This window comes from Antennarius striatus, chromosome 2 (genome assembly GCF_040054535.1).
Source record: "Antennarius striatus isolate MH-2024 chromosome 2, ASM4005453v1, whole genome shotgun sequence".
Lineage (NCBI taxonomy): Eukaryota > Metazoa > Chordata > Actinopteri > Lophiiformes > Antennariidae > Antennarius > Antennarius striatus.
The window spans coordinates 20,635,887-20,663,415 of NC_090777.1; the positions used below are offsets into that span (position 1 = coordinate 20,635,887).

The 27,529-nt window shown below is 39.8% G+C and overlaps 3 protein-coding genes across 5 annotated transcripts in view; all 3 read right to left on the minus strand.

Moving 5' to 3' along the window:
- Positions 1 to 307, minus strand: part of kmt2d (lysine (K)-specific methyltransferase 2D) — a 29,651-nt gene extending 29,344 nt beyond the window's left edge. The window contains exon 1 of the mRNA XM_068326804.1: positions 190 to 307. The gene's annotated coding sequence lies outside the window, so the exon portion shown is untranslated. The remainder of the gene's footprint in view (positions 1 to 189) is intronic.
- A 3,893-nt stretch (positions 308 to 4,200) lies between these two features.
- dhh (desert hedgehog signaling molecule) lies at positions 4,201 to 9,332 on the minus strand. The gene is made up of 3 exons (XM_068331865.1): positions 8,316 to 9,332; positions 5,446 to 5,707; positions 4,201 to 5,340 (listed from the first exon to the last, which is right to left on the minus strand). The coding sequence occupies exons 1-3, from the start codon at positions 8,622 to 8,624 to the stop codon at positions 4,532 to 4,534; spliced, it is 1,380 nt and encodes a 459-aa protein (XP_068187966.1). The 5' UTR covers positions 8,625 to 9,332; the 3' UTR covers positions 4,201 to 4,531.
- Positions 9,333 to 13,084: 3,752 nt separating this feature from the next.
- Positions 13,085 to 26,997, minus strand: lmbr1l (limb development membrane protein 1-like). Of its 3 annotated transcripts, none has more exons than XM_068331837.1 (17): positions 26,779 to 26,997; positions 22,438 to 22,522; positions 21,079 to 21,112; positions 20,616 to 20,755; positions 19,976 to 20,079; positions 19,726 to 19,849; positions 18,494 to 18,562; positions 18,345 to 18,409; positions 18,161 to 18,233; positions 17,612 to 17,698; positions 17,425 to 17,501; positions 17,163 to 17,240; positions 16,993 to 17,066; positions 16,718 to 16,808; positions 16,550 to 16,616; positions 15,361 to 15,522; positions 13,085 to 14,843 (listed from the first exon to the last, which is right to left on the minus strand). In XM_068331837.1, exons 1-17 carry the CDS (start codon positions 26,839 to 26,841, stop codon positions 14,758 to 14,760), a joined length of 1,479 nt encoding a protein of 492 aa, XP_068187938.1. In that variant the 5' UTR covers positions 26,842 to 26,997; the 3' UTR covers positions 13,085 to 14,757. The 3 variants fall into 3 exon arrangements, with proteins under 3 accessions (XP_068187938.1, XP_068187943.1, XP_068187952.1); XM_068331842.1 differs by lacking the exon at positions 26,779 to 26,997 and adding an exon at positions 25,705 to 25,743; XM_068331851.1 differs by lacking the exon at positions 16,550 to 16,616.
- Positions 26,998 to 27,529: the final 532 nt, after the last annotated feature.

Consider the following 27,529-nt stretch of genomic DNA (forward strand, 5'->3'; position numbering starts at 1 on the left):
AATCTAAAGTTGGCACCCAGGTTACACAGCTTGTTCTCCAGCAAATAGACATCCCCATCTGGTTGAAGCTAGCAGCTAAATGTTACCGATAGCAGAGCTATCATTAACCGGTCTAAGGTCAGGGTTGGTGTGTCTTTCGGCATGCCTATTGCAAGAAGTTGAAAAAAGCAACAAAGAAAATCAGCTCACCTCACGAAAACAATATCTTCTCCTCATACATTAGCAAAATCCAAAAAGCCACACAGCTTCCCAAAATGCTGATGGTCGCTTCATTTTATGTACCGGACTAACGCTGCAGCTAGCCGGCTGGAGGGAGAGTGGGGGAAGTGCACGTCGGCGGAAGGCAGGCTGTGCGGTATTGCTAGCTAGCTGCTAGGCTAGGGTGGATCGTGCTATGGGTAGCTAGCTAACAGCGAGTTTAGCTTTGTGAGGAGTGGTCGTATGCTATCAGGGGTCTATTTAAGCACCGTGACAAGCCTCCAACAAACTCAAAGATTCCACAGTTTCATACAGTAAATGAAAAAAAAATTGCGGAACTGCCTATTCAGCCATGATTTATCTTGAAGACTAATAGTCTGATAGTTGCAAGCCTCTGCTCTGTTCTGGAATCTAGCTCTCGACGTGGTTAAGGCAAGTTTGGACGAAATAGTGCATCCGAAAGTTACAATCTCTAACTTTGTTGATACGATATTTAATACATTTTTCTTTCAGTTATACCCGGCTGCACACATTCATCTATCTATATTTGCAGCTCAGCTATGCATGAGTACCCTCACAAGCGCTCATTTGCTTCTAAGCTTGTTCGCTAAGTGGCTAACCAATTGCTAACCGTGTTAGCTGATAACTACGTCAAAAACTAATTTATGCAAAATAATGAACAAAATCATTCTTTATTGGCAGAGATAAGTAAAACAGGTTTATTACAACGATTAACAAATCATTCTAAGCTGATTATTAGAACAGAGAACACGATTTAAATGGGAGACGAGGATCGCGGTAACGTTAGATCCACATAAACGCTACAACATTAGATTTTCGCAACCCGGGAAGCCATTTTTCATTTTCATTATGTTATGATTATAAGATCAAAGCGTCTTTCTAATGCATGTGGATGAACACGTTTTTGTTTTTTTTTTAAAAGGGACGGCCATCACATCCAGAATTGTCTTTGCAAATTAATTATGCAATTAACGTGACCGATTATTAAGCACGTTACAATAGTTAAAGTGCTTTTCTCAGCTATGTTTGTGCACATTTTGAATAGAGATGCCGATCAGTTTGCAAGCCTGACGCTGTTATCTGCCATGATCTGACATACAGCGGACTTGAAGCCAGTTCATTGGAGATAAGCGCAATAAATTATCTCATTGAGCTGAGTGAGAAATGTTGATTTCTGGCTTTGTTTTGCTTCTACATTTTGGCCAGTGTCAGCACCTGAGGCGTGGTGAGCATTCGTTCGTTTTTTTCAAAATAATTATTACAAATAAATATTGATTTAAATATTAATATGATATTTTAAAAAGGTTAACAAGACTTGCAGCTGGGACTCGATATGCTTCAGTAATCCTTGGATCAGTTGATAATTGGGTTGCATGTGTTGATTTTTAAAACTATTAATAATTATATGTGTAACATGATGCTTATTTTCTCATTTCATGAATGATATTGTGGATGAGCATAAAATGGGCCTTATTGAGGGTAGGGTTTGAGAGATGGAATATTTTAATCTGCAAAGTCATGAGAATCACATTGATGACCCAGGCGTGATAAAATCTTTGTCACTTTTGAGTTTCACTATATTTTATATCTCTTTCAGATATTATACAAAGAAAGAAAAAGTATTCCAAAAGATGCATATTTTAAAAAGGTAGACCAGTCCAAAAGTAACTGTAATGGAAAACGTATTGTTCCATCGAAAAGTGTGCTTTGTTAGTAAGTAGAAGAAGTTTTGTACATATAACCACCACAACAATCCCATGCTAGGCATCGACAAGAGTCAATGTGAATGTGAATCCCTTGGAATGAACCTGCTAATGTAGAAGAATTGACTGAAACTTTCTATCCAATTAAGAAAAGTTCACCTGTTTAATCCACCCATATTAGCTATTGTAAATTTTCTGTCGTGCCTTGGAGTGTAACACTGAACTCTTATGGTAAGTTTTAATGTACTGTAGCTCAACACATATAACTGTGGAAACAAGCATCTGCTAAGTGTCTCATAATTAAAGGTGATGTTAGTGAATACGCACTTACCTAACCCTAACCCACTTATATACATTTTATCTGCTTTACATTATTTGCCACAAAATCAGTGACCAACCACCTGCTGTAATGGGGTGACTTAAGTTGTCCCTCTACTGTGAAGCATCAATGGTAGTCTGTGTGTCAGGCCTCAGATTAAATCTTGAGCTTTTATGGTAATTCATATGAACAATGCATGCTGCATGATGGCATATGACACTGCTGCCTCGCAGCAAGTGGATGGATTCTGGATTCAACTCCACCTTAAGCATGTCTGTGTGGAGTTCGCATGTTCTCCTCACATCTGTGAGGGTTCTCTCCAGATGCTCTGTTTCCTCCCACAGTCCAAAAACACTCTTAGGTGTTAGTCTTCCTGTGTCATCCTGTGATGAACTGGTATCTCGTCCAGAGTGTACACAGCCTCTCACCCAATGTCAGCTGGAATAGGCTCCAGCGCCCATGCAACCTTGCACGGGATAAGCGGATACACAAAAAAGAGGGGTGGAAGGTCAATGATGTTTGTTCCGTAGCGTAACTTAACAGAATTATCTATACATGTTCAGAAATTGTAAATGTTTTGGTGGATAAATAGTTGACAGCATTTTGTCATGATGGATTTGAACCATGCTTTTGAGAAGGTTATGCTTTTAAAGTCTTTTCGTTTAATTCATCTAATGACTTTGATCTGTATTTCATCTCATTGCCCGGATGTGTGCAGGTTCACATTGTGAAAATAGGTTATTTCTCGTTCCTCTTACAGGATTACTTAACTCCCCATTCAGCTTTAGCAAGATTGGATTAGAATTTTTTTTTGGAGGGGGGAGGGAGACAATGACTGATTGGCCAACAGGTGTAAATAGAGGGTGGTATTAAGAAACCAGGCTTTTCCTATTGGCCAGTCAACAGAGAGGGTGCTTTCCCATCTGCCTCTTGTATCTCAAGGATAATCCCCTAGAAATACCTCTATAGATGCTGACAACAGACAAAAAACACAGAGAAAGAGTACAGTGTTGGTGCAGAATTTTTTGTGTGTGTTTTTTTTACAGTTATGGCCTGTAAAGAGTACCAAATGGACTTTTGGTTTTCTTCGTTTCACACCAGTTGTGAGTCACAATTTTGATCTGATATGTATTATCAGTGCTATAAGATTGTAATAAAAGAAATAAAACAAAATTTAAGCTACAAATGATCATTTGCCTTTCACTGCATGCATTTGGCTACCGATAAACAAGTATGAAAAGACAACTCAAGGTTTGCAAAATATCATTTATTCTCCGGTGTGGTTACAGTATAAGTACAAGGACATTTACTCCACAAGGGGGTGTATAACCTTGCACTGTAAATTTCCTGAATACTACCTTACACTTACTTAACATTTGAAAACTAGTTAACCTTAAAAAGAAAATCTTACATGTTGCCACTTAAGTGCTCTTGTCAGATAATTGTATAGACTGGTGGAGGTGTGGTACACATGGGATACAGCAAAATACATTTTTGAAACAAATTTAATTGAAACTAACTGCAAATATCTAAAAATAAATTATTTGTGAGCTAAAAGAATCAATACTTACTGTAAAATTGTCTCCTCTCTGATCCTAAGAAGCATGACAACTCCCTCGAATTATCCATGTGATAAAGTCTGTGACTGATACAGTTAAGTGGTGGCACAGTGTAAGGAATATTAAGTACATCTGGGATTTTCATTAACTTCTCTGCCTGTTAGAATAGATTTCCAAAGCGGTCTTGAGTGCTGTTATACACATAATATACAACTACGACTCTGGAAATGATCTCTTGCATACATCTCAGGTATTTTGGCATGAAGCTGTTCAGTTATGCCATTCAAGCAAAATACAAATAAGCTTAACAGATATTAACTTCATAGGAATGGGTAAAGCAGCACTTGACTTAATAAAAATACATTTTAATATTTGTAGACATGACAAAGTGATGACATAGTATAGTAGAATAATAACATTTAATTATCATAGGACTAAGTAAAAAAATAAAGAATCTGTAGTGGAAAAAATAATTCCCATCCAATTAGAATAAAAAGGAAATAGCATCATTTTTAGAATATGACAGTCATTTTAGCTTCACCTGTTTTTTGCATTAGACTGCTCAGTATATTTATCCCGTCAAACTCACTGTCATTTTTATCACATCGGATTATAATGAAAACAATGGTGAAAAAAGCAAACCTTTGTTCCAGTGTTTTAATTTATTGAAGAACAGGAAATGTTAGTGTAGCAATGTGAAGTGAAATATGTAGGAAGTCTTCAGTTTTACATTAAGGGTGAAATGAGTTGGCATCTAAAAAGATAGATCCAAATCTGTAAAGTAGTCTAGCATACCAGTGTACAACTGATGTCTGTCTTTGCAGGGAGTACGTTTTCATTTCCCTCATCAGAGGTTCAACGTCTGTTTTGTCCAGAAGGTCATTTTTCATATATACACATGCTTTGTCCTTTGGGGCTGAAATGCTCCAGAACAATGGCTTCTTAGTACAAGAAGTTTCACTTTCATTTGACTGCTGTGCTTTTGTCAACCCCCAAAGTACCTGGTTGAATGAGGACAGGAGTCTCAAAGGTCCAAACGCCCAGTGCGCAAGTTTGTGGTCCTCGACAAGTGCGTAGCTGGATGCTAGCACTCCATCAACAAACACAGTTCCAGCTTCCGTCAAGGGTGCATACACTCCCACACTCTCCTCTACTGAAACTGAGATGATTCGAGATGGAAGGACTTGACCTTCTGTGGTATGGATAAAAACACAGTCTCCCGTTTTGGCTCTGCTAGCAAACCGAGCCTGGTAGTCACTGCCATTGAGTCTGCACCGGGGAGCTAAAAAGACCAAGTGATGTGGTGTAACAGCCAATTTTTGGCCATCTTCTGTCTCCAGAGACAGAAAAGTAGACCGACTTTCTTGGTCCCAATGGAGAAACGATATAACTTGGCTAAATACAACTTGGCCTGTCCCAGACAGGGCCATAACTCTTTCCCCAGGAGCTAGTGTCGACAAGCTCTTCTGCGCTCCTCCAGCAACAGTCACCTGGGACCAGCCAGGGAAACAGCCACCTTTTTCCACTGCAACAGAGTGATCTGCAGGAAGATCAACAGAATCAGATGACCAAGTGATTACACACCATCTCCTGCAGTGACTTGACAGTAACGGTACCTTTCAAAGAAAGCTCACTTTAAACTTACCAGCCTTTACTGAGCAGTGGATGTGATATTTGGATTCATAGTGGACCCAGTCAAAGCCAGCTTCCACTGCCAGCTGGGCTAGAAGTCCATACTTGTCTGTTTCTCTGTCATCGGTGGTTATATCCACGGCCCGGCCTTCATAGTGCAGAGAGCCAGCAGGATGGTGACCATCCTCATCCCAGGCCTCTGTCACACGTAAGTGCACCCCTGGCCATTGATTCATCACTGCGATAGCCAGTCTGTTCAAACAGTCCTTGCATCTCTAGAAATGAACAAGACAGAGGGAAAGTGTTCACTTAGGAAAAGTGACAATTAATACATCTTAAAATGCCTCACAAAATTTACTTTCAATTTATAATTTTAGACAGTTGATCACAGTACTCAACCTATTCAACCTGTTTTGTGGGATCTTGAGCAAAAATATTTATCTTAAATGTATTTGAATAATCAATATTGGATAATGTATCATTTTAAGATATTTAAACTAGTAAATGTAGTCACTTCGAAATCCAATTTGCTTCCAGTACATTTAAAAAAAAAAGAATCTCAACTCTTTAGTGACTCATTTACCCTTCTTTTTCAATGAAAAATCCATTAAGGTAGCCATACCTCTATACACTCTACCTCTCGTACAGTACATAAAATCTAATATATAACAGCAACTAAAAAAGAGAATCGGTGTTAAAAAAGATCAAAACTTGATCATTATCATTAGCAAACTGGAGTGATGATTGCATCTTTATGCATATGACTACAGTATAAGGTAATTGGAATAATATTTATACAAGCAACACACATTCCCATGTGTAATCTTGAATACATCTACTTTTATTGTCGTCTTACTTTTAGGAGAGATGGGTTGTTGGGTTTTGTGTATGATACTGGGAATTTCTCCATTGTTGTATTTCAATGCTAGAAAACTTCAATTGTGAAAGAGTACAATAAGGATCGCCACTTTATTTGTAAGACAAAAATTCTATCTTTAACCCCTCCATCTGCAGTGTGTGCCATGTACCGTCAGCCTGACTCAAGTGACACTATGTAATCATTGACAAGGGTACAGTTTAAGTGTGCAAAAAGCTTGGTGTATATAGTGTAGTATGGGTGCTGACCGTACACAATGGTGTAGAAACTGATTTTGCAGGAACTCACCTAAAAGAAATGAAAGTATTGAAACACTGTTGTCTGGCTCCCAGGATGTGTTTATCTGCTGGCATCAAAACACCATTCTGCCTCTACTCTGCAAAAGGCCATCTTAACTTTGCTCAAACAATCACTGTACAAAGCTCCAAAGCTACTGTAGCCAGTTTGGCACATTCCTTTGACTGTTTGACAGGGAGACAGAATAATCAAAGCCATTCTCTGCTTTTCCCGATTGTTCCATGCATACAAGTTTCTCACCTCAAAGACATTTGATAAAAAATGTGGACGGTGACTTTTACACCCCCACAGGCTGTGATGTTACAGACTGTGTCAGCATTGTCACAAAATATCAAGTCGAAATATGTTGACGTCAGCAACTGAGGTGATATACTCCTTGTCCTGGAAATGTATCCTCTTGTGACTTCTGGTGTGAGAGATATTAAGTCCTATAATTTTCTGAAAAAAAAAAGCTATTTTGCAACCGAATGAAAAGGGGGTTTGGAAAGCAAGTGAAGAAAAATAAGGTGGGTATGAGCGAGAAAGAAAAAGTTGAGTGAGATGGAAGTGTAGTGTAGGAGAGGAGAGGGCCAAGGTTGGTACTAAAGAGAGAGGGCAGAGGGCAAGAATGTATGGGCATGAACTTGGGAATGTGACAGCAAGAGTGAGAAAGCGAGATGAACTGAAAACAAACTGGGTACATTTTTCTCACAATGCCATTGAAGAGAGGCGTTATATTGTCAGAACTACAATAGTCGCTTTTCCTACGGTGCCATTACTTCAGCAGGCGGGAATTTTGTATAGGCGACCCCTCCAAGTCTCCAAATGACACACAAAGAGTGTCTTTCACATCTGGGCAAAAGGGGCACATGCACGCAATACACACACTCATACTGGGCATCAGCAGGGGCACACACACATCCAAGCACACATTTCCATCAAATACAATCACTCTGGGAAAGCAAGAAACAAAGATTCATATCCTGAATAAAAATGATAACCTCATTTGTACCCTATCCGAAGCCACCATTTCAAAACAGGGCGGCATCTGAATGTCAAAGAATGCTTGTGGTTATGTTCAGCAATATGACATTCAAAATGTTTGGTGGCTCGGATATTCATCTCCCTGCCTGAAGTCTAACATCCTCCTGGCCAATAATGTTCTCTTCTAGGTGTAAGATCTGAATTTGGATACATATCCTAAATAACCATTAAGGAATTCAAGTTCAAGTGCCATGCCTGGTTATTTCCCCTAGAAAGCACACAAGGGCCTGTCACAGGAATAGTTTTATTTCCAATAGCAAAGACTTTAGTTAAAGATTAAAAGAAAGTGTTCACGAAATGGAAAGTAGTCTCTAAAAGGGTAGTGTTGAATTACATCCTGATCTTCTTATCTTGAGAGAAGGGAGGGTAAGTTTGGTTAAAATGTACACACTCTAGAGGGGAACATTTGTTTGTGTGTTAAGAACCTGGCAAGAGCAGGTAGTGCAGAGTAAAACAAACAATGATTTAGGTTATATGATGGATTGGAAAGTGAAATGTTGCATTGCAGGATGTGAGCTATGAACTTGCTATCTACCCCCAGTTAATCAATTATCCAACCAGGGGAAAAAGTCCAAGAAACACCAGTGGAGGTATCATGTAGTAAAACATTTCATTGTCACCAGTAGATAGAAACAAGTGATTCAGCGCATCACCAGTAGTATAACCTAAAAACATACTTCTCTCACCTTAGTCATGAAGCGGTCTGCGTTGGTGTTCTCCTCATCCTTGAAGACAATGTCCGGGTTGTAGTTGCACACAAGTTCATTGAAGCGCTCAGAGTTGCGTGTGATCTTGCCCTCTGCTCTGCCACTGGCACCAAGGTTGTTTTCTGAGAAGTTGGGGAAGAACTGCTTGTAGTGCATGGCTGTGAGTTTCCTGTGCCTGGGACGGATGCCGTACCCCGGGCCTGGTCCGCATCCCTGGACCGGCCATAAGCAGGTCCACACAACAAGAAGGCTGAGCTGTGCCAGGCGGGCCCACCAGGACTGCTTCATTGGGGAGGGTTGGGGCTCCCAGTAGTCAATTGCTCAGAGTGTGTACTGTAATACCCAAGGTCCAGGTGTGTGACAGCATGTGATTGGATCAAATCGTGGCCCATTCCAAATCATGTGGTATTAAAGGTGATATTGATGAGAAAAACCTCTGAAATGTTAGAATATGTGGGAACTTGGTTTTTTTTTACCTCATGCACTGTAATCAAGAAAACTGACATTAGTGGTAAAAAGTCAATTATTCTGAGTCTTGGTTCGCAGCGTTTTTCTGGATAACTGGATCTGTCCAAAATATATGATCAAAATTGGATTAAATATGGTTCTGAAGTTTGGCAACAGCTTTTAAAAAATAAGTTGGCATAATAAATGAGTTTCCAAATATTTCACCGACAGTCAGCAGCTTGCGGTCCTCATTTGGAACGACAGTCATCCTCCTGCGTCCGTCGCAGGTACCCCCTTGACGCAGGTGTTTTTCATGGATCGCCGCTCACTTACCGCTTCTCTTTCCACGCAGACGCACACACAGACTCGCGTGCGCACACACACACACACACACACACACACACACACGCACAAAAGCCCCACTAATTCCCTGCAATTCCCACGGACGATCCCGGGGCGCTCTCGTCTCTTTGCTCATGCAGAAGTGTCACTCTGGAGATTTTTTTTTCCTTTTCTCCTTCGTCCACTGTCTTCTGTCCCGCTGCGGAGCTCCTGGCCACCTTACACCAGCCATTGGGTCTTATTAGCGTCCGGACAAGATTGCCCTCCCTTCCTCTGCGCGCTCCCTGCGCGCCAGCACACGCCTCCAATTCAACATTACAAGGAACATATGATTACCCTACTTATGTTAACACAAGGACCCCCACCTACTTCCATCCCCTTAAATATGACGTCTAAATAAAACCCTGATACTCTGGGCAACTTTTTTCCCCCCCCACTTTTAAAGTTAAATCACATGATCAGCACTCACTCTAAATGTTCTTTTAACAATCTAAATATGAACTGCAACTTTTATCAGACATATTTAGAGCATATGGAGTAGAATTATACGGGCTTGATGAAAAATAAATGTGTGTAAATGCTCAGATATTCAGTAACTGAGCAGTTGAATAACTTGAAACCATCTGCTCATCCCGCCCATCACCGAGGGTTAACTGACATGTTCAGAACTATTATTAGAGTTGAAAGTGATGGTTTGACAAGGAATACATGAGTCCAGCCTTGACACCCCTCTCTGTGACTGAGAGTGCTACCTTCCTGTGTTTGGGGAGCCAGCCTGACCCCCTTGACCTCAGTGCACCCAAGACCTCTCCGCTGGGAACACCCTCTGGCCACATCACAACACATTATTTTTATCCATTTCAGAACAATAGCTGGGAGAGTCATAAAATGTGTCAGATAATGCCACAGTGGGAGCAGAAAAGAGAGGAATCGTTGTGTCTCAGGGGTTTGACATCTGTAATCACATGCGGAAGCTTAAATAAATGGCGAGTTAAAGGCCAGAGTGTGTCACCATCCTATCTGTAGCTTCCTGGAACTCTTGAGGACTCGGTGTATCATGGCTTGTTTCTTAAAGTCCACTCATAACAAAGAAGCTCGGTAACATTCAGACAATTTGTTACATGGAAATTTAACATATTTAATTTGTTAAATAAATGAATTTGTTAAATGAAAATGTTAATTTTAAATTCTTTGCCTGAACAGAGCACCGCTTAACATTTGCTTTTGCATAGTGATTAGGCATTGAGCTCCACACTGACCATGGAAAGGCATCCTTGTTTGGGAAGTTTCTAGAAGATCCCAGGATGTTGTAGGGAGGGGTGGCAAGGCGAAGCCGCATCTTCCTGTCCTTATGATAAACATGGACAAAAGGCTCATGTCTGGCCCAAGCAACACAGATGAGAGATATCAGCCTTCATGACAAATGCAAAGAATGACTCAATCATAAAAAAGCAACAAACACTTTCATATCTACGATTACCCACACCAGTGTTTCTCTTCAAAGTCTCACATGAGCAGTGATTTACATCTTACATCAAAGGGTAAGGAAGGAAGCAAACATCTGCTGGCTGGAGATGGAAATAAAGTCATTATTATTAGTAAGTTTTTATTTTGGTGCCCCCGTCCTCCTGCCTCCTCCTGGCTCTTAGGATTTTACTCCCCCACTTCAGGATGGGAGTACATGAGTGGGTGAATGGTTGGGTTTCCTGCAAAGCCACAGCACCAAAAACGAGATCTTTCCTGCCCGAGGTCGTTTACTCTTCTTTGATCTTTCCAAATGGACTCTTGAGCTTGCACCTGGTGTCACGCTCCAACACAAGGGCATACTTGTATACAACGTTTCTCTTCTACCGTGGAGTTATCGCCAATTTAGAATATCACTAATAAAACATGCAATTAAAAAAAGAGGACAGAAATTAAGCTTTGGAACTATAGTGGCCTCTACATCTCAAGTGTGTCTTGTTTCTTGGAGCTGAATAGACACTCCGCAGGATCCACTTCCTCAGATGGAGGACACTAGAGGGTCAAGGAACTGACACCTAACAACCTCCCTCCCTTCTCCCAAAGACACACTCATAGACGCCACTGTCTTTCTGCTGGCTATCAGTGCAGGAAGAGGCAGGGGTGTGTATTCTGATGTGACTTCACACACTGGATGATTCTTGGCTTATGTATTAAGTGTGCACAAGCTCTTACTCGTCATGATTCTCATTTAAGAGTATGTCCATCTGTGCATGTCTGTTGAGATGACTTCAAGTAGTTTCACCCCCAAATTAGAAAACCGTCACCAGGCGGGCTTAGGTTCAGGCGATGCTGCTGTAATGTGGACAATAGGCCAAGAAGGGTGGGATTTCCTGGAACCATTCAAACAGGTCAAAAGGTCACATATAATGCTTGATCTTATGTGAGCCAGACTAAAAAATTTTAAATTCACACCGTTTTGTTTACATGCTGTATTCCCAAAGCATTAGAATTGAATTAAGTTGTAATATTACAGGTCTATCCCTAAGATTTAAGGTCACTCCATTCACCCAATAAAACAAAGGCTTGCGCCAGTCAACTGTGTGAAGCAAGTGTGCCGTGAGTGTGCATGCAGGATGGCGGGCGGCTATGGCAAATGGACAGTGTGTGACCCATTATCAGTTGATTAGCAAGCAAGTCTCGCCTTTTCCTGAGTGGTGCTGTATTTGAAAGTGCACAAAATGAGGGAATAACACCCCTAATGCTCTTTGGCAAGAACTTCAAACAAACGACTGTCAGGAAAGCTAATCTGTGTCTTTTTCCCCTCTTCATTCTTATGTTTTGACAATAAAGATAGCCTATCTCATCCCATTACAAGTCGCCCGTCTCCCGCCTTGTCCCCGATCTGCCCGACAGCCAGTCTAATAGTGTGTTCCTCAACGAGACTGCTGGGACACCTTGACTGCGCTATCAACCTTTATTTTTACTGTAAGGAGAGGCGATACCATAGTGTTTCTTCAACTAAACTGAAGGTTAAGTGACACGCAGGGTTGTTTCATAGTCTCTCTCTCTCTCTGTGGGTAATGTAACTTTAAAAAAATGTAAAAACAGGTTGTATAATAGGGCAGTGTTCAGACAAACCTCAATAAAAGTTTTGGAATTTCTTTACACTACTGTCTAACTGTGAAAGTCATGCCACAAGGAATACAGTTAAATAATGAGTACAAATAGTACTTCTTGAAACTTCTTTCCCCATCCAAATCACAGCAGCATCAGCTTTTTTCAAACATTATCACATTCAACATTGGCTGCAGTCTTTCCCCCAAAAAAACCAAAAAAACAACTGTGCTAACCTCTCCCTCACAGAACTTATATCTGGTGTTTATGTCACTTCCTCAGAGGGTAACCAGTTTCCAGATGTGCAAATAATATTACATCGACATTTCCTTTTAGCAAAGGAAATGTAGCTCAAAACAAAACCTAAAGCAAATAAGCTTAATTATAACATGCAACGAAACAAAACAAGAAATGCAAACAAAAATCAAGAAGGCAAAATTAATCAGGACTGGGGTTTTCTTAAACTGAGGAACTTAAGGAAAAGGGATGGAAGAGGTGGGTGGGTAGTGGGGATGTGAAGGAGTGAATGCAAGTGAACGTTGCTTCTCTTGATTTGCAGGGATTTTATCTGGCAGTTGCATCAAAGTAGGGAAAGCGTGGGCTAGGGCTGTAATGGCGTCGTGGCTGGACACTGCTGACAGATAGGACAAAATATGGCTTTCTTCTGCGTCTGATTAAAGAAGTGAAATGAGAGTGTGGGGGAACATAAAGGACACACGCCTCCGGCACTCACACACATCCACCCAAGGCGAGATCTGATCAGTCACATGTAGTTACATTTCATAAAGTGTAACAAGAATGTTAGCAGCATCAAAGTTTAGAATTAAAGTTACCTTGAAGTGTGTCCAGAAGGAGAGAACTGACTTAAAAACACAGGATGCTTTATTATTATTATTATTATTATTGGTTTCTTCTCATGAAACAATGATGGTTAAAAACTCACTTTAAAGGTGAACATACCTCATCAGGAGATTTCAAAGATAAACAATAACCACATTTTTTTTTAAACTTTGAGAATGACTCTAAAGATTTTATGTCTGAATAGGATCACATTCAACATTTTTAACAATTGTTAAAATCTTAAGAATATTTACATGAAGCGTAGATAACAAAATGCACATAAATAATGTAGAAAATATGACATCATATTACAAAAATGTGCTCCCAAAAAATAAAAGCAAACTCCCTAGTAAAGTGAATGGAGAAAGCCTCAGAGTGCTCAGATTTATAGTACAATATAATAACTAACTGACCAGCGTGAGGGTAGAACAGCTTTAAGACAGATGGTGTTGGCTCGACACTGCCCCCTGCTGCTCAAACAGATGATCTATAACCTGCTGACAACAGCGAAGTCAAACGGTAGAATAAGATCACCAGCATGTTGACGATGAGATACAGAGGGTACATTTTCAGGGATTTTATGTGCAAACAAATAGGAATGCACGGATTAATAGTCACATTTGGCTTCTGAAAACATTCAAGCTACATTCAGCATTCACTTAATGTCTAAGAAATAGGTCCTGGGAGAACAAAATACTTCATAGAAAATTACATGAAAGAATACAGTATATTTGGAAAGTATTTTTGGCAATATTTCAAGGTGCCTATTTGCTTACAAAAGTATTGCACTTCCCCACACAAACTCTTAATAATTCACAGTTTTGTCAAAGGCTGAAGTTCCTCATCCAAGACTTTGTCATGTGGAATTTAAAAATCTTGCATAAGACAAAGTGTAAAGGTTCATTTTTAACCCTACTACTCATTTTCAGTTTCAATAAGCTTACTGTCAGGTACTCAAATATAAACCCTGCTCAATGACATCACCAAAGAAAATGTCTTAATGCTCGTAAACTGAGTTTATAGGAGATCTCATATAAAGAGACTTGTACTTGACTGAAATATCCCGTGTGTATTCTGTAGATCTGTAGAGGTTATCTGTGCCCTCTTTGTTCAAAACACAGAAGTCCTCTCATTAGTTAACGCTAGTATGGTTTGAACCATCAAACATAACACATGGAAGCAAGATTCACAATCTTAAGATGATGATAAAACTTTGGAGAGTAAAGTGTGAGGAATCCACAGAGAAAGTTAGCACTCAATCAACCTGCAGCAGGAAGAGGAAGTTATGTCACAGTTGCAATTTGACATTTCAAAATAACTGCTGAATTTCACATGTGTCGAAAGAGTAATGGTTACTCTTGATCCTCCTTTATTGGGCTATCACTATCCACTATGGTAGGACTGCCCATATGGTTTAAATCCCTTTTTCCTTGATCCCGTTGTAGCCATGACTCGGCTCACCACTTGTAGCAGTGCTTGTCCTTGCGGTTAAATAACGTAACAAATTTGGACCCTGTTACGTAGGTCATTAAATGGCTTTACACAAAGTTTCAGGGACAGCAGACAGACTGTCACCTTTTCCACTCAATGCACATACTGCAACCCAACCCATGCGCTGACTAGCAAATGGAGTTAATTGCAAATGCTTTCAATCCAAGGAGCACACTTGAAGTAGTCAAGTTATAAAATAGGTAAGGCAGTGCCAAGGTGAAAGTCACTGGATTTTAGACAGTCCGCTGGCCAGCAGGAGTCTAAAGGGGACTGCAGAGCGTGACACGGTTAAAGGCAGCTTGTGGAGACCTGCAGAAAAAGAAAGAGAAAGAATCATAACATGATGCATAATTGCAAGGTGGAGCACTAAACTTAAAAAAGCTAAGCAAAATAATGATTTATGTGAGATCCAAGTCTATTAATAACAGAACAAAAGTGAGTTGGGAGGCAATGGAAAGTGCAGGAGAGCTGCCATGGTGCAGAGATGCTATCTGTACTGCAAGGAAGGGAACTGCGTGTATGTGTGTGTTATGCTCTTGTTTGTGTTGGGTGGAGGGCGGTGTGCTGCGAGGGGTCCAGGGCGGTGTGCATGAAGGTCCCCAAGGAGACTGAATCTCCTCTTGTCCCTATACACTTTCCTGAAAGAATTGTGTTCTTTCTATCTGAGGAAGAGAGACTAGCCCAGAGGGAAATGGGGCCAAATGTGGGAAACCTTAAGACACAGCTGACCAGAGTGAGATAAATCTCAGTACTACACTATCCCATTGACACACAATAACTGCACAGAGAAAGTTGTCCAATAAAACACAAACGAAGGTTGACTGACCAAAGGCACGAATGAGCTCTCTCTGTACTGCCCAGGTGACTGTCTTGATCAGGGAGGCAGAGGTGAGGCCAGCAAACAGCATGTTATACAGGAAGACAATGTAGAAATTTCCAAGCCAGTTATACCGTCCAAAATCTCCCAGCAGATCGAAGCGGGTGATTCCTGAATGATGGAGGAGAAGAGTTCGTTTTACTTAACACATAAGCTTCACCTGTTCGTGACATACAAACGCCACCTTGTGGACTTTACTCAAACTACATGTAAAAATGTTCATTACATACTGTGTTAAATACTGAAATATTTTAGATATCAACTTCCAATTTTATTGCAATAGTGCACATTTTAAATTACAATTGTCAAAATATACTCTTTTTGACATTCCTGTATAATAGATCTGTGTAGCTGCAGTGAGAAATAACTGTTGCTTTACAGATTTGGGGCAGCAGTAACTCAGTCCACAAGAATTGGCTTCAGGACCTGAAGGAGGCTGGTTCAAGAAAAGCGTGGACCAAAGTATGGAGAGTGAACTGGTAGCTGGAGAGGTGCCGGCTCACCTCCTGAGGGCAGCCGAGGTGCGTGTGTATGCGTGTGTGCTACTGTGAGATAATTCATGCCATAGACCTTTGAATAACAACAAGTTGGAGCTAAAACTAACCTGACAGGTGACAAATTTGGGAAATCCACAAAAGTTATTAAACTACATCCTGAAAAAAACAACAGTGAATTTACTTTTTCTTGAATTACAATCAAACTAATGACGCTATAATGACTCTATATTCTTATTCACTATTTTAACAACCAAATACATGAAAAACCATTCATGGAAAGTTGTGATGGTGGCTGTTTCATTTTATATTTAGACTATTGAATTATCAGGCGTAATTGACTTACATCAGATTGATTTTCTTCATGTTAACTCTAAAAGTGGCCCAGTCTTTTGTAGATATTTCTGTACGTTCCCCTCAGTGGAAAAGGTTTGGGAACTCTGCTGCAATGGCTACAATGGGACTATTGCTTTTAGGTGGAATTACAGGAAAAATAGTGGGACTGAGCTGCCTTAGTAGATGTTTGCACTCTGAATAGTGTCTAGCATTATAATCACAACACTAGTCATTGTCCCACTGTACACACACTGCAAACTGGGATCAGAAAATAGCATTAGTATTCAACATGTATGTGAGATTCTTACCAAGCGTGCGTGAAAATACTGGCAGTGCTGAGCTCAGGATAAGCAGTGACATGCAGTTTGCAATAATCTGCATTAACAAAAAAATTTAAAAAAGAAGGGTTATCATGAGGATGAGCACAGAACATGAGTTGTTCACTAGTAAACATGTAAAGGTTAGCTGTTAAATACTTGTGTGACGTTGGTGTCCTTTGCACGAGGGAGGAGGCCAGTGAAGACGGGGGAACTGTAAAAGCCCACCAATGAGGACACCATCAGGTAGCTGAAAGTCATCTTAAGGACAACACAGGAAGAAGAACAATGTACACACTAATCATGAATGACTAAATGAATGAATCAACGTCACACACACACAACAACTAGCTAGTAAGTGGATGTGCTACATTTGACTGGACGTGACAACTCTGTGTACACACAAACAGATAAATAGGATAAAACAAGGATACAGAATGAGGACGACTTGAACTGCAGCCCCCAGTGAGCCAAACATGGAAAAGGAAGCCATTCCCAGGTGAGGGTCCTGAAGTACATGAAAGGAGTTGTTATTAGTTGAGACCAATGACAGGGAAGCAACAGACATGAAATGTTCACAAGTTGGTTCTGGTTACATCCTCACCTCCATTCCCCTGGGCAAAGCAGCCTCATCCAGGAGAAGCTCCAACACATTGAAACAGACCATCAGGACACACATCACCTGAACAGGTTACCAAAATGATTACACAACCGTGTTAGTCAATGACAGTTGTACCAATTTGTAGGGGAATTTTTTTTACACACACACACACACACACACACACACACACACACACACACACACACACACACACACACACACACACACACACACACACACACACACTGTTAAACACATTGCGTACCGTCAGTGCAAGGAGCACGAGCATGACCAGTGGATATCCCAAGTTTCTCTGCCAGGCAGAGGCTTTCCTACGTGTTTCTGGAAGGAAATCCCAAGTAAAACAAATTTGAAAATGTAGCAGCAATAAATAAAAACATAAAGAACTCCGGCAAAAAAAAAGAAAAGCCCAGCAATGAACAACATCTCACCGAGAGCGATTCGCTTGCTCTGAACTGTTTGGTAATCTTTTTTCATCGCCTCCACATTCAGCTTGACCCAGCATGATGTCCTGCCAGCTACAATCAGACAACACAGGATAGAGATAAAAGGTCAGTCAGCTTCCAACTGAACAAGAACCAAGGTAGCCAGAGACTGCAACATCCTGCGACACCCCTGAATTAAAATTTTTACCCTGACCTACTTTCATTGATCCAAGCTTGTGCTTTGATCTATGGTATTACTCACACTGGCCTTCACCTTCGTTTTTCTATTTTATCCGATTCCTGAGTGTAAATAAAGCTGAAATTTGACCTTGACCTAGTTTTCTCAAGGTTAAGGTCATCATCTCATTTTCATCCCCTTTGCTGCCCGAGTAATGCGCTTTTTCTTACATCTTTCTTTCTACAACGGTTGTGATATTTGGTGGACGAATGGACGGACGGACGGACACACAAGCACTGACAATTACAATGCATCCCCTTTGCGGGATGTAATCATCAGAAAATAGCAAAAGAGGGTGTTTATGGTGTCACACTCACTGTTCAGTTTCCTGTAAAGTGAGTCTTCCTCAAATGAGGTGCAGCTTAAAATATCTTCTACATCTTCCAACAGCTGAAAAGGGATAAGAGGCATGAATCAGTTGAAAAAACATATTTCGCAGCCATTCCTGTTCATGTAAAGTCTAGTCTGTGTGTTATTCCAACCCCTGGGTCCATTACTCACCCGTGGTTTGACCAATAAACTGCCGGTTACACTAAACATTCGGGATAACCCAAAGGGAGTGCACACTGGAAGAAACACACAAATATGATATGCAAGTCATACGCTACACTTCAGAGCTGCTCAAGTCATTGTGACTACTTTAAACTTACATAAAAGCAGCACCGTTCCAAAGAGAGAAATGCCAGAGTACAAGTATGGAAGGTAATACTCCCACAGGTCTGAAATCCACAAGAGGGGAGTATAAGCAACTATTTTAAACAATCACAATCTGAAAATGATATTTCACCCTACCCTGACATAAAAAAATACAAAAAATGCATCAGTATGTGACATATCCTCCCTTCCTTGGTGAACCCAGACTACCGTTTATTGCTTCTGATATATGTTGAAAGACCAAATTTAAGGAACTTTTAAAAAACATGCTTTGATGAAAAACTCATGTAAGAACATTTGTACAAAAATCTACATATTAAAAGAAGTTAGTACTTGTGTTTATGAATAAAGGTCAGTAAAGCAAGAATATAAATATGATTTTATCCAGACCTAATCAACAACCTTCAGAGAAAGACTGGGTGATCATGATCTTTTTAAACTCTTACGGGACTAATGATAAATGAATTATTTGTCCCACTGCCTGTATAGTTCTCTGACAAGGTCCGTACTGTAAGCATGCCAAATGTGAGATGCTGTCATATAACCTTACTTTAAATTTCCTTACTTTTTGGTGTCATGCCTCACACATGTTGTACACCACAGTTTACAGTTAAAGGAAATAATCTTTTCTGAACTATTTTGATAAGCTATATGCCATTTCCCATGTAGTATGGGAAACCGTATTCTTTGTAATGTTGTATATTTGGCTTCTATTTCATTCCATCGTCTTGAATCCCTTGCATATTGTGTGACACTTATATACTGTGCGACAGCTGCATTTTTAAAGCACTTGGGTGCCTGTCAGTCTCTTTTTTTAAAGAAACACGCTTTCCATTCTCAATTACTTACTGCAAACAAACAAGCTGGTGAATTTGGGCATTCAAATTGTTTTTCCTGAAGTGTTTACATTTGACTTTCCGTTCTGCTCATCGTCACACGCACTGCGCAAAGTGTGCCAAATCGCCTTGAGCAAGATTACAGTTAGACCAGAGTGACGATTTTCAGAATAACGCATTTAGAAGAAACAAAAATAAAATTACTATAACTCCACAAAAATCAGAAGGCCCAACTACACATGATTATTAATATATGTGTGAAGCTTGGTGATATTAGTATGTATAGTTTGTGAAATGCTCCGGAGAAAGCATTATTTTGGATGTATGGACACACTGATGACTACAAATTAAAAACGGGCATAGCTGACAACTCTATAATTCAACTGACTCACCGTAGAGGCTCTTTCTGGCTACATTGTCGTGGAGGATAGCTGACGCCACCCACACAATGCCCAGAACAAGAAGCGCCAGCAGTAACAGCAGCACTACTGCTTCATATACTCGTGCCATAACCCCCTTCAAAAAAACAACACAGATCAACAGATCTAGTTCACCCACTGATGTTATGAATTTATATGCAAGTTTCTGTTGACTGGGTACCTAAAGCAATCATTCAGTAAGGGGTTAAAAAAAATCTGTTACCTTTTTTGACCCTGCAAAACCCTCTGACTCTGTGAAGAAGTAGGTGAACGGCATGAGGAAGACCAAGGACAGATTGGAGAAAAGGAAAACAAGATTCCACAGGCCTGATGAGAGTGAAAGAAAAATGTTTCAAAAAGAAGTTGACCTTGAAAATACACACACACACGTATGCACGCACACTCACACATACACACACACACACACACACACACACACACACACACACACACACACACACACACACACACACACACACACACGCAGTGAATGATTTGGCATTACCACTGTCTGCCACTAGGGGGTACAGTTATGACAAGCTGTGTAGAACGCAGAGACCAACAAACAAAAATGTGCAACAACTGGAATGAATTCAAGCCTTTGGTTTTTCTTTGGGGCTTCAAAAACTTTTGACTTCAAATTACATACTCAGCAGCACCATTAGAAAAAAAAAAATCAGAAACCATTGATGCACACAGCAACATCACAGTTAGCTATCCACAATAATGATGTGTTTGGACACAGGCCTGAATCATATTGATCAGGAGGTTATTACCAGTGACCCAAAACAGATTTAAATTGTTGTTCGACAGGTTCCTACAGCTGTTAGCTATTTGTTGTTGGAACTAATTAAAAGACATACCATGGATAAGAGATCCATTGAGCCACTGCATGTAGTAGCTCTGTGGGAAGGTGAGCAACACCTCATTGGACAGAATAGAGATTGGGAGAAGGAGCACAGCACACACTGCAACAGACAGGGTGAATGTACACAACCAGAGCCTGGAGGAAGAGAAAGAGAAGCAGTCAGTGAAGTCAGTTTTGTTTGTGTTTAGTCAGACAACAGTCTAGGTGAAAGGCTAGGATAAGGTAATGCAGTGCCAGCGTGTAGGGGCAAAGGGCACAGTGACACCAACCTGCCTCCATTCCTCCATGACATACTGCTAAGTAACAACAAACTTGTATAAAAAAAGGCCATAAAACGATAGCTTCTGGCCTGCTGACACTACAGGGTATATGGTAGACTAGCCACAAGAGTACTAATCAGACATCAGGACTGAGGAAGAAAGCTGCGGGTCAGTCAATCATTAAAGGCTATCACTTACGCAATTTTGTTGACTGTGGCATCTTCAATATCATCTGAAAGAGAGAAGAGAAAAAAGTATGATTATATGTTAAGTTGTGGAGAGTGTGGAGGAAGTTCATTTCAGGAGAACAGTTCAAACAAAGAAAAAGTGAAATCTTCTAGCTGTTATAACAACATAAACTGTGTGGAGTAAAAACCAGTTCTGAGTTTTAATGACAAAAATAACTGCTGTGAGTGTCATTGTGTAATCGTCTTTGTGCTATAGGGCACAACTGTTCCTCTGCTGTCGCTACACTGATGTTTATGAGAGTGAGATAATGCTTAACAGTCCCTCTCAAAAAAAAGGAGAAAAAAAAGAAAAAATAGACATCTGGTTTCAATAGTGACCGGTTATTGGATAGATTATGTAACTGCCAGACCAGCCCAGTCCTGCAGAAGGGTCTGCAGCACAAACACACTTTAGTCCACAGTTCATTTTGTTCTTGTTCTGTCCACATGTGGACATTAATCTGAAATGGTAAAAACCATCAGCACAGGAGGACCGCTTCCTCACAGTTTTCACTGTGTTTATCCAGTGTGTAACGGTAGAAACCGTGGTAATTTCTACAAAATCACATTCCTCTTTAAAATGTTTCCATTTTCAGGCCCACAACCACAACATAAGGTGTTGATCCATGTAATTTTACTTTATTTTGTTCCTCGTGTCAAAAACAAAAGGCAGTAACAAGAAAGAGTTCACCACAAATGAATCAACTTTCATGCACATAGTTTGGATTTGAGCACTGAAAAACGGATCTGATCAAAATGTTTTTGTCTGAACCGATGAGCTGTAAGCTACAACTCAAACACACAACTGTTTTTACAGCAGCAGTAACATTCCTCAATCCTTCTCCACCTCCCAATCCATAAGGACAGTGTTGAAGGAAATGGTTACATGTTACATAACACATTCCTCACCTATGGAATGCTTCACCGTAAATCGACAACTTCGGGTGACAATTTGCATGTAACCAGAGATAATATCTGCAATTCAGCAGACTAATGTCCTTTTATGTTATAAAAACAATAAATGGGTTGTTAAAAAAAATCTATTAAGTCTTTGAAAAGTTTCCTGTTAAGATCGGATGGTCTGTGTCGGATCTATCTAACCCTTTCTGACTCAAAATCAAATGATACTTTTAAAATAAACCCTGTGGTAAAAATGTGTCTGACATATTGTGTGGGAAGAAGTGAAAATTCTGATGTGATCATTGCCTGTCAGCACTACCGATTCTCCTCTTGGCATTTCTCCACAAATCTTTAATGGGATCCTTTCTCACAGAGCAGCCTTTGTGTGTGTGCTTATTAAAATGTAGGAAGGGGGTATTTTAAAACTCACCTGTGACAAACTCTGCTGCTTTCTTAAAATGGGTAAGTATGAGGTAGGACACGATGTAAAGGCATGTAAACAGGAGCACGCAAATCTGCAGTACAAAACAGAGTGAGAGGGCAATTATCACCTTGCACTACTAATGAAAGTATCTAAAATACACTTTGTATTATTTCTTTTACTTTTTTAGCAGCTAATCAGAAATAGATAGTACACACTTCTAAGCAAGACGTTCTGTCCACTTTAACTGATAAGCAACCCATTATTCCTCACAAAGCAATGCATTTTTTTCCCAGGGAAGATTTACTAGGAGAGAAGTCAAATTTGGTATGTTAAAATAAATGAGCACACTTTCAACTAAAATCTGATTGTAACTTCAAATCTTAACCACTGAAATGAATTCTCTGCAAGTAGTGAGCTTTGCACAACCCTTATAAATTTAAAACAGGGAGACAGATGGACAAACAAACCAATGAGTGCCAACATAAATCCTTGAATTAAACAGACAACAATGCTACAACGCAAAGAAGCAAAATCATTCACTGAGACAGATGGAGTTAAAAAATTATTTACTTTTCAAATATGGAGCGAAATTGGGGACAGTGATGACCTCAGAAGGATTAGGGTCATAGAAGAAAGAAGGGTTAATACCAGTGACAGACACCCCCATTTGCTTGAAAAGATTACTGCCTGGCATTAAACAAGTCTAGCAACAGCTTTAGGCTAAACCTGTGTTTGTCAAGGAATATATAGTCCTCAGTGTAGTCCCCCAAAGTAAATTACAAGTAAGATTATTTTATACAACAAGACGCTTGTATGAATCTTCAAAAGAAACCTAGTGACAATGTATGGACCCCCAGTCCAAAATGAACAGCCTGCAAACACATAATTACTTATTAGAAACACACTGAAAAGTCCTGTGTCTCATCACCGGAAAGAAACTGGTGGACACATCTGTTTACAATGCCAACTTTAAGCTTGAACAATGAAAAAAAGTTATAAAAAGTAAACATGTGAGTGAAAAGTACCACAAAAATGTTGATGACTCAACAGTAGAGATTTGATGCGCTCCTCTCTGCATGTCATACTGGGCGTTAAGGAACATTCCTTGGCAAGGTGGAAATTAAGACATCAAAAAAGGAACAGTGTTGAAGTCTAACGTCTGCTCTATCTCCAGTTACGTGTGCCAATATTAACTGAACAATCTCCTTACTAACTTTTTACATTCTGGACAGAAAATTAAACAAAAATTAGCTTTCTGGAGTCAGACATCAACTGCATGTGTTGGTATACTGGTCGTGGTTGTTTGAACGACATGTTATGGCACCACCAATATCGTGACTCATCATCTATGGGACAATGCTGCCGTCAATTTAAAATGATTCTCAAACAACAGAAGAGTGTACCTAACTGCTTGAGTGACAGGATGCAAGAATAGCCAACAGGTCGCAAGCTTTGAACATAGAAATTTCTGCACGGCAGCTCGGAGATCAGGAAAGTAGAAGCATGCAGGAGTTTCGCCCTGAGCTAGCAACCGCAATATTGAGCTCTTTAGAAAACAACAACATACTAAAGCAATGCAAAACCAAATAAGAAAGATACAGACATTGCTAGGCCCATAAATCTCAAAAAAAACTGAACATTCTAGTTTAACGTTCAGTCATAATATGCTTTCCCATACAAAGAGCTACATTATGACTACGATTATAAACAACTATAAAATATTTCAAATTAATATTCCAATTAAACTTTGAGAACCTGGAGTTTACTATCAAAGTTTGAATGATCATAGATAAGAACACCATCACATAAATGACAATGAAGTGTACATACAAACCTAATCAGCTCAGTCTGCAGAATTGTTCCATAATGCGCAAATTAGCAAGAAGATTTTTATGGTTAATCCAGCAAAATGAAAAGCAGGCAACAAGGGTGGATATGAGTCGTCCTACAGGATATGAGTTACGAGGACAGACTGGTTCAAGTTTTACTCAACAGCCAGAAAGACCTTCAAAAATATTACAAAGCCATATTTTTCTACAATAAACTAGATATTTTGGGTCCAGTTTATACCAGTTTGCTGGTTGAGTCATGAGGGAGGGGGAAATGAATGAATGAAAACATGAATGACTTTAAAAAACTAAATCAAGTGAGAAAAGTGTCACCGTCACCCTGTAACATATCCACGTGGCAGAACACACAGTGTTATGTAAGGACAATTAACAGTAACACAACATGTTGACATTTCGTGCTACTTGATACAAATGGAAAACTGACACATTTCTCATTTTCCAAGGTTGAAAAATGTATTATGCATGTAAAAAAAACTGCAACAAAAAGGTCATTTTGTTCAAGTTAAAAGAGAAATATGATTAATTCCCAGACACTTCTCTACCCTTTTCCAGTAGGGAGACACACTTCTCAGTTAGAAGGTGGAAAGGTGGTATAAGGTTGACCCAGCTGTGGTCATGAGGAAGGGGGACGGGGTCTTTCTGTTAACAGGGAGCAGACACTCAAAGGACCCAAAAGGATGAACATTACGCTTGAATGCAATGATCTACTGAAATGTCTTTTATTTCTTTTATGTAATAATGTATTGCAATAAGTTGTGTTGTATTCTCAGTTTGTAGCAATATATTACAACCCAGCTGTTTCCACAGTCACAAGCCATTTAATGTCTACCAGCAATATTCTAGTACCCTCACAACAAACCATAAACAAAGGAATTCCTACAATATATCCTCTTTTCATTTTCAGTTCTTAACTGTGTATTTGTCAGATAGTAGGATGTTAAAAACTATTTGTCCAACCATAACAAGATGATGTCATAATGCAATTTCCTCCGGGATTATTAAAGTATCTATCTATCTATCTACTCAACTTTTATGTAACAGAGAAATGCTCTTTGTCACTCTAACCTATGGGATATACAGTAGGTGTGTGCTCCGGGCTCTCATGTTAACACATCGCCTGTCAGTTTCTTTTGTATTCATTCTGAGATGATTTATGACGCCAGATCCGCTCAAGTGAAGTTATTTTGCTACAGTTAAATGTTTCCAGCTAGACCTGCTTATTGTGATTAGTCACTCATGTAAAAACACTCTGAGGGCAATATTTAGCCAAATTTATGAATTTTGAACTGCATGTAAGCTTGGTATCACTTCTGCCAAATTATTGCTATTATCTATTGCTGAAAGTTAATTAAAAACACTTGCATGGTGCTAACACCAGCTAGTACTGCTGTAACTTGAAACATGATGGATGATGTACACTTACCAAAAAAAGCATCTGTGTTTGACTAGTTCAGGTAGATCAGTATCCTGATATGTTTCCTTGGCAAGCGATCGCTTTAACTCTGTACAAATTTAGAACAGTTTGACTTTGATAAAGTGGTTGCTTTATTTTCTTAGACAGAATCTAATATAGAATCAGAAAACAGAATCTACTCATTTTAAAAAAACGTTTTACATTGAGAAAGCTCAAGAAGGAAATTACACATTATGCTAGTCGTTCAAAACTACCCATCCGCTCTGCTGTATGAAATAACACACCTATGTCACATATTTTTCTATTCACAATAAACTGATTGGCCATTTATGTCTAGATAAGGACATGTCAGTTAGTCAGTGGCTTAATTAAGAAAAAAATTTCAAGTAATTGCATTAGGTTTGCTGGTGAAAGGAAGAATGATGGAACAAGGGGTTATGACAAGTATAGGCTCTTCTTTAGTTGCTTGAGTTAAATCAATCAATATATTAATACTATACACTAAGCACCCATACACTTGCCTGATCTTCAGCTGCTGGGTTTTTGATCATCCTCTTATAACACTTGTACAACCTGAGTTAAAAGTTGTTTTCTGTCTTGTCTGTCTAAACTAGATCAAACCAATAGCAGTCGAGAATTCTGAGATATACTGCACCAAGAAATGTTATCAGTGATACTGTATATCCAATTAGGGAAAATGAACTACCCATGACATCTGATTGCACTTTTTAGGGGTTAAAGGTCAGTATAATGTGCCTTGCTGTACCTAATCTGCTCTTTATGGCCAGTCTGAAGTTCAACAGACTGAGTTACATAAAACTGTCAATTCCAGCGGCAGCGGAATATGTCACGTATAAGGCTAGTAGGAGTTGGAATGTCCTGATGTGTTCTCAAAAAAGTCGCAGACTATGGTGACTCTGGTGACTTTACACGAGGGTTAAACTATCCCTAAGTTACGCAAAAAAACCAAAAACATGGAACTAGCTAAACCAACGTATGCAAATCGGGCAACATAACGAACCGAGCCATCGTTACATCGATCTTCATTTGCATATTAAATGTCTGTTGCTCAACTCTACTCACGATTGTCTCCCTGACGCGGTTGTGGAAAAGTTGCTCTCTAACCGACACGTCGTCCGTTTCCATCCTCCGAAAGCATAGCAGGGTCCTCAGGCTTCGGGGCACCGGGGGGTCGGGGAGTTTAAACGTAAAACGCGCTTCATTTTTTCGTGCGTACGGCCGCTCTGCGCTGCTAAACCGGGCTGCAGGGAGACAGCTGAGACGGTCCGTCTGTTCACGCAGTTCTGACAAACCCACAGGGAGTGGTCGGCAGGGGGCGGGGCTACCGCTGCGTGACACGCAGGAGGCTGCACAGGTACATGACGGGCAAAGTAACATACACTGGACTGTATTCATCAAACCAATCAACCATGAACAATTTATATGTCTCAGTACAACAGATACTATATTTTAACCGTAATAAGAATGGTAATATAATAATAATGCTGCCGTAATAATAATAATAATAATACTGTAATAATAATAATAATAATAATAATAATAATAATAACAAGAACCAATGCAGTCACAGACTGCAACATCCCACGACATCCCTGAATTGAAAATTTTACCCTGACTTACTTGTATTGATCAAAGCTAGTGCTTGATTTTACCCTGACCTACTTACATAGGTCGAAGATCAAAGCTAGTGCTTTTCTTAGATCAAAGCCACTGCGGCTTTGATCTACGGTCTCCCTCACATTGGCTTTCTCCCTCATCTTTCTATGTTATCCGGTTCCTGAGTGTACAAAAGTTGAAATTTTACCTTAAACTA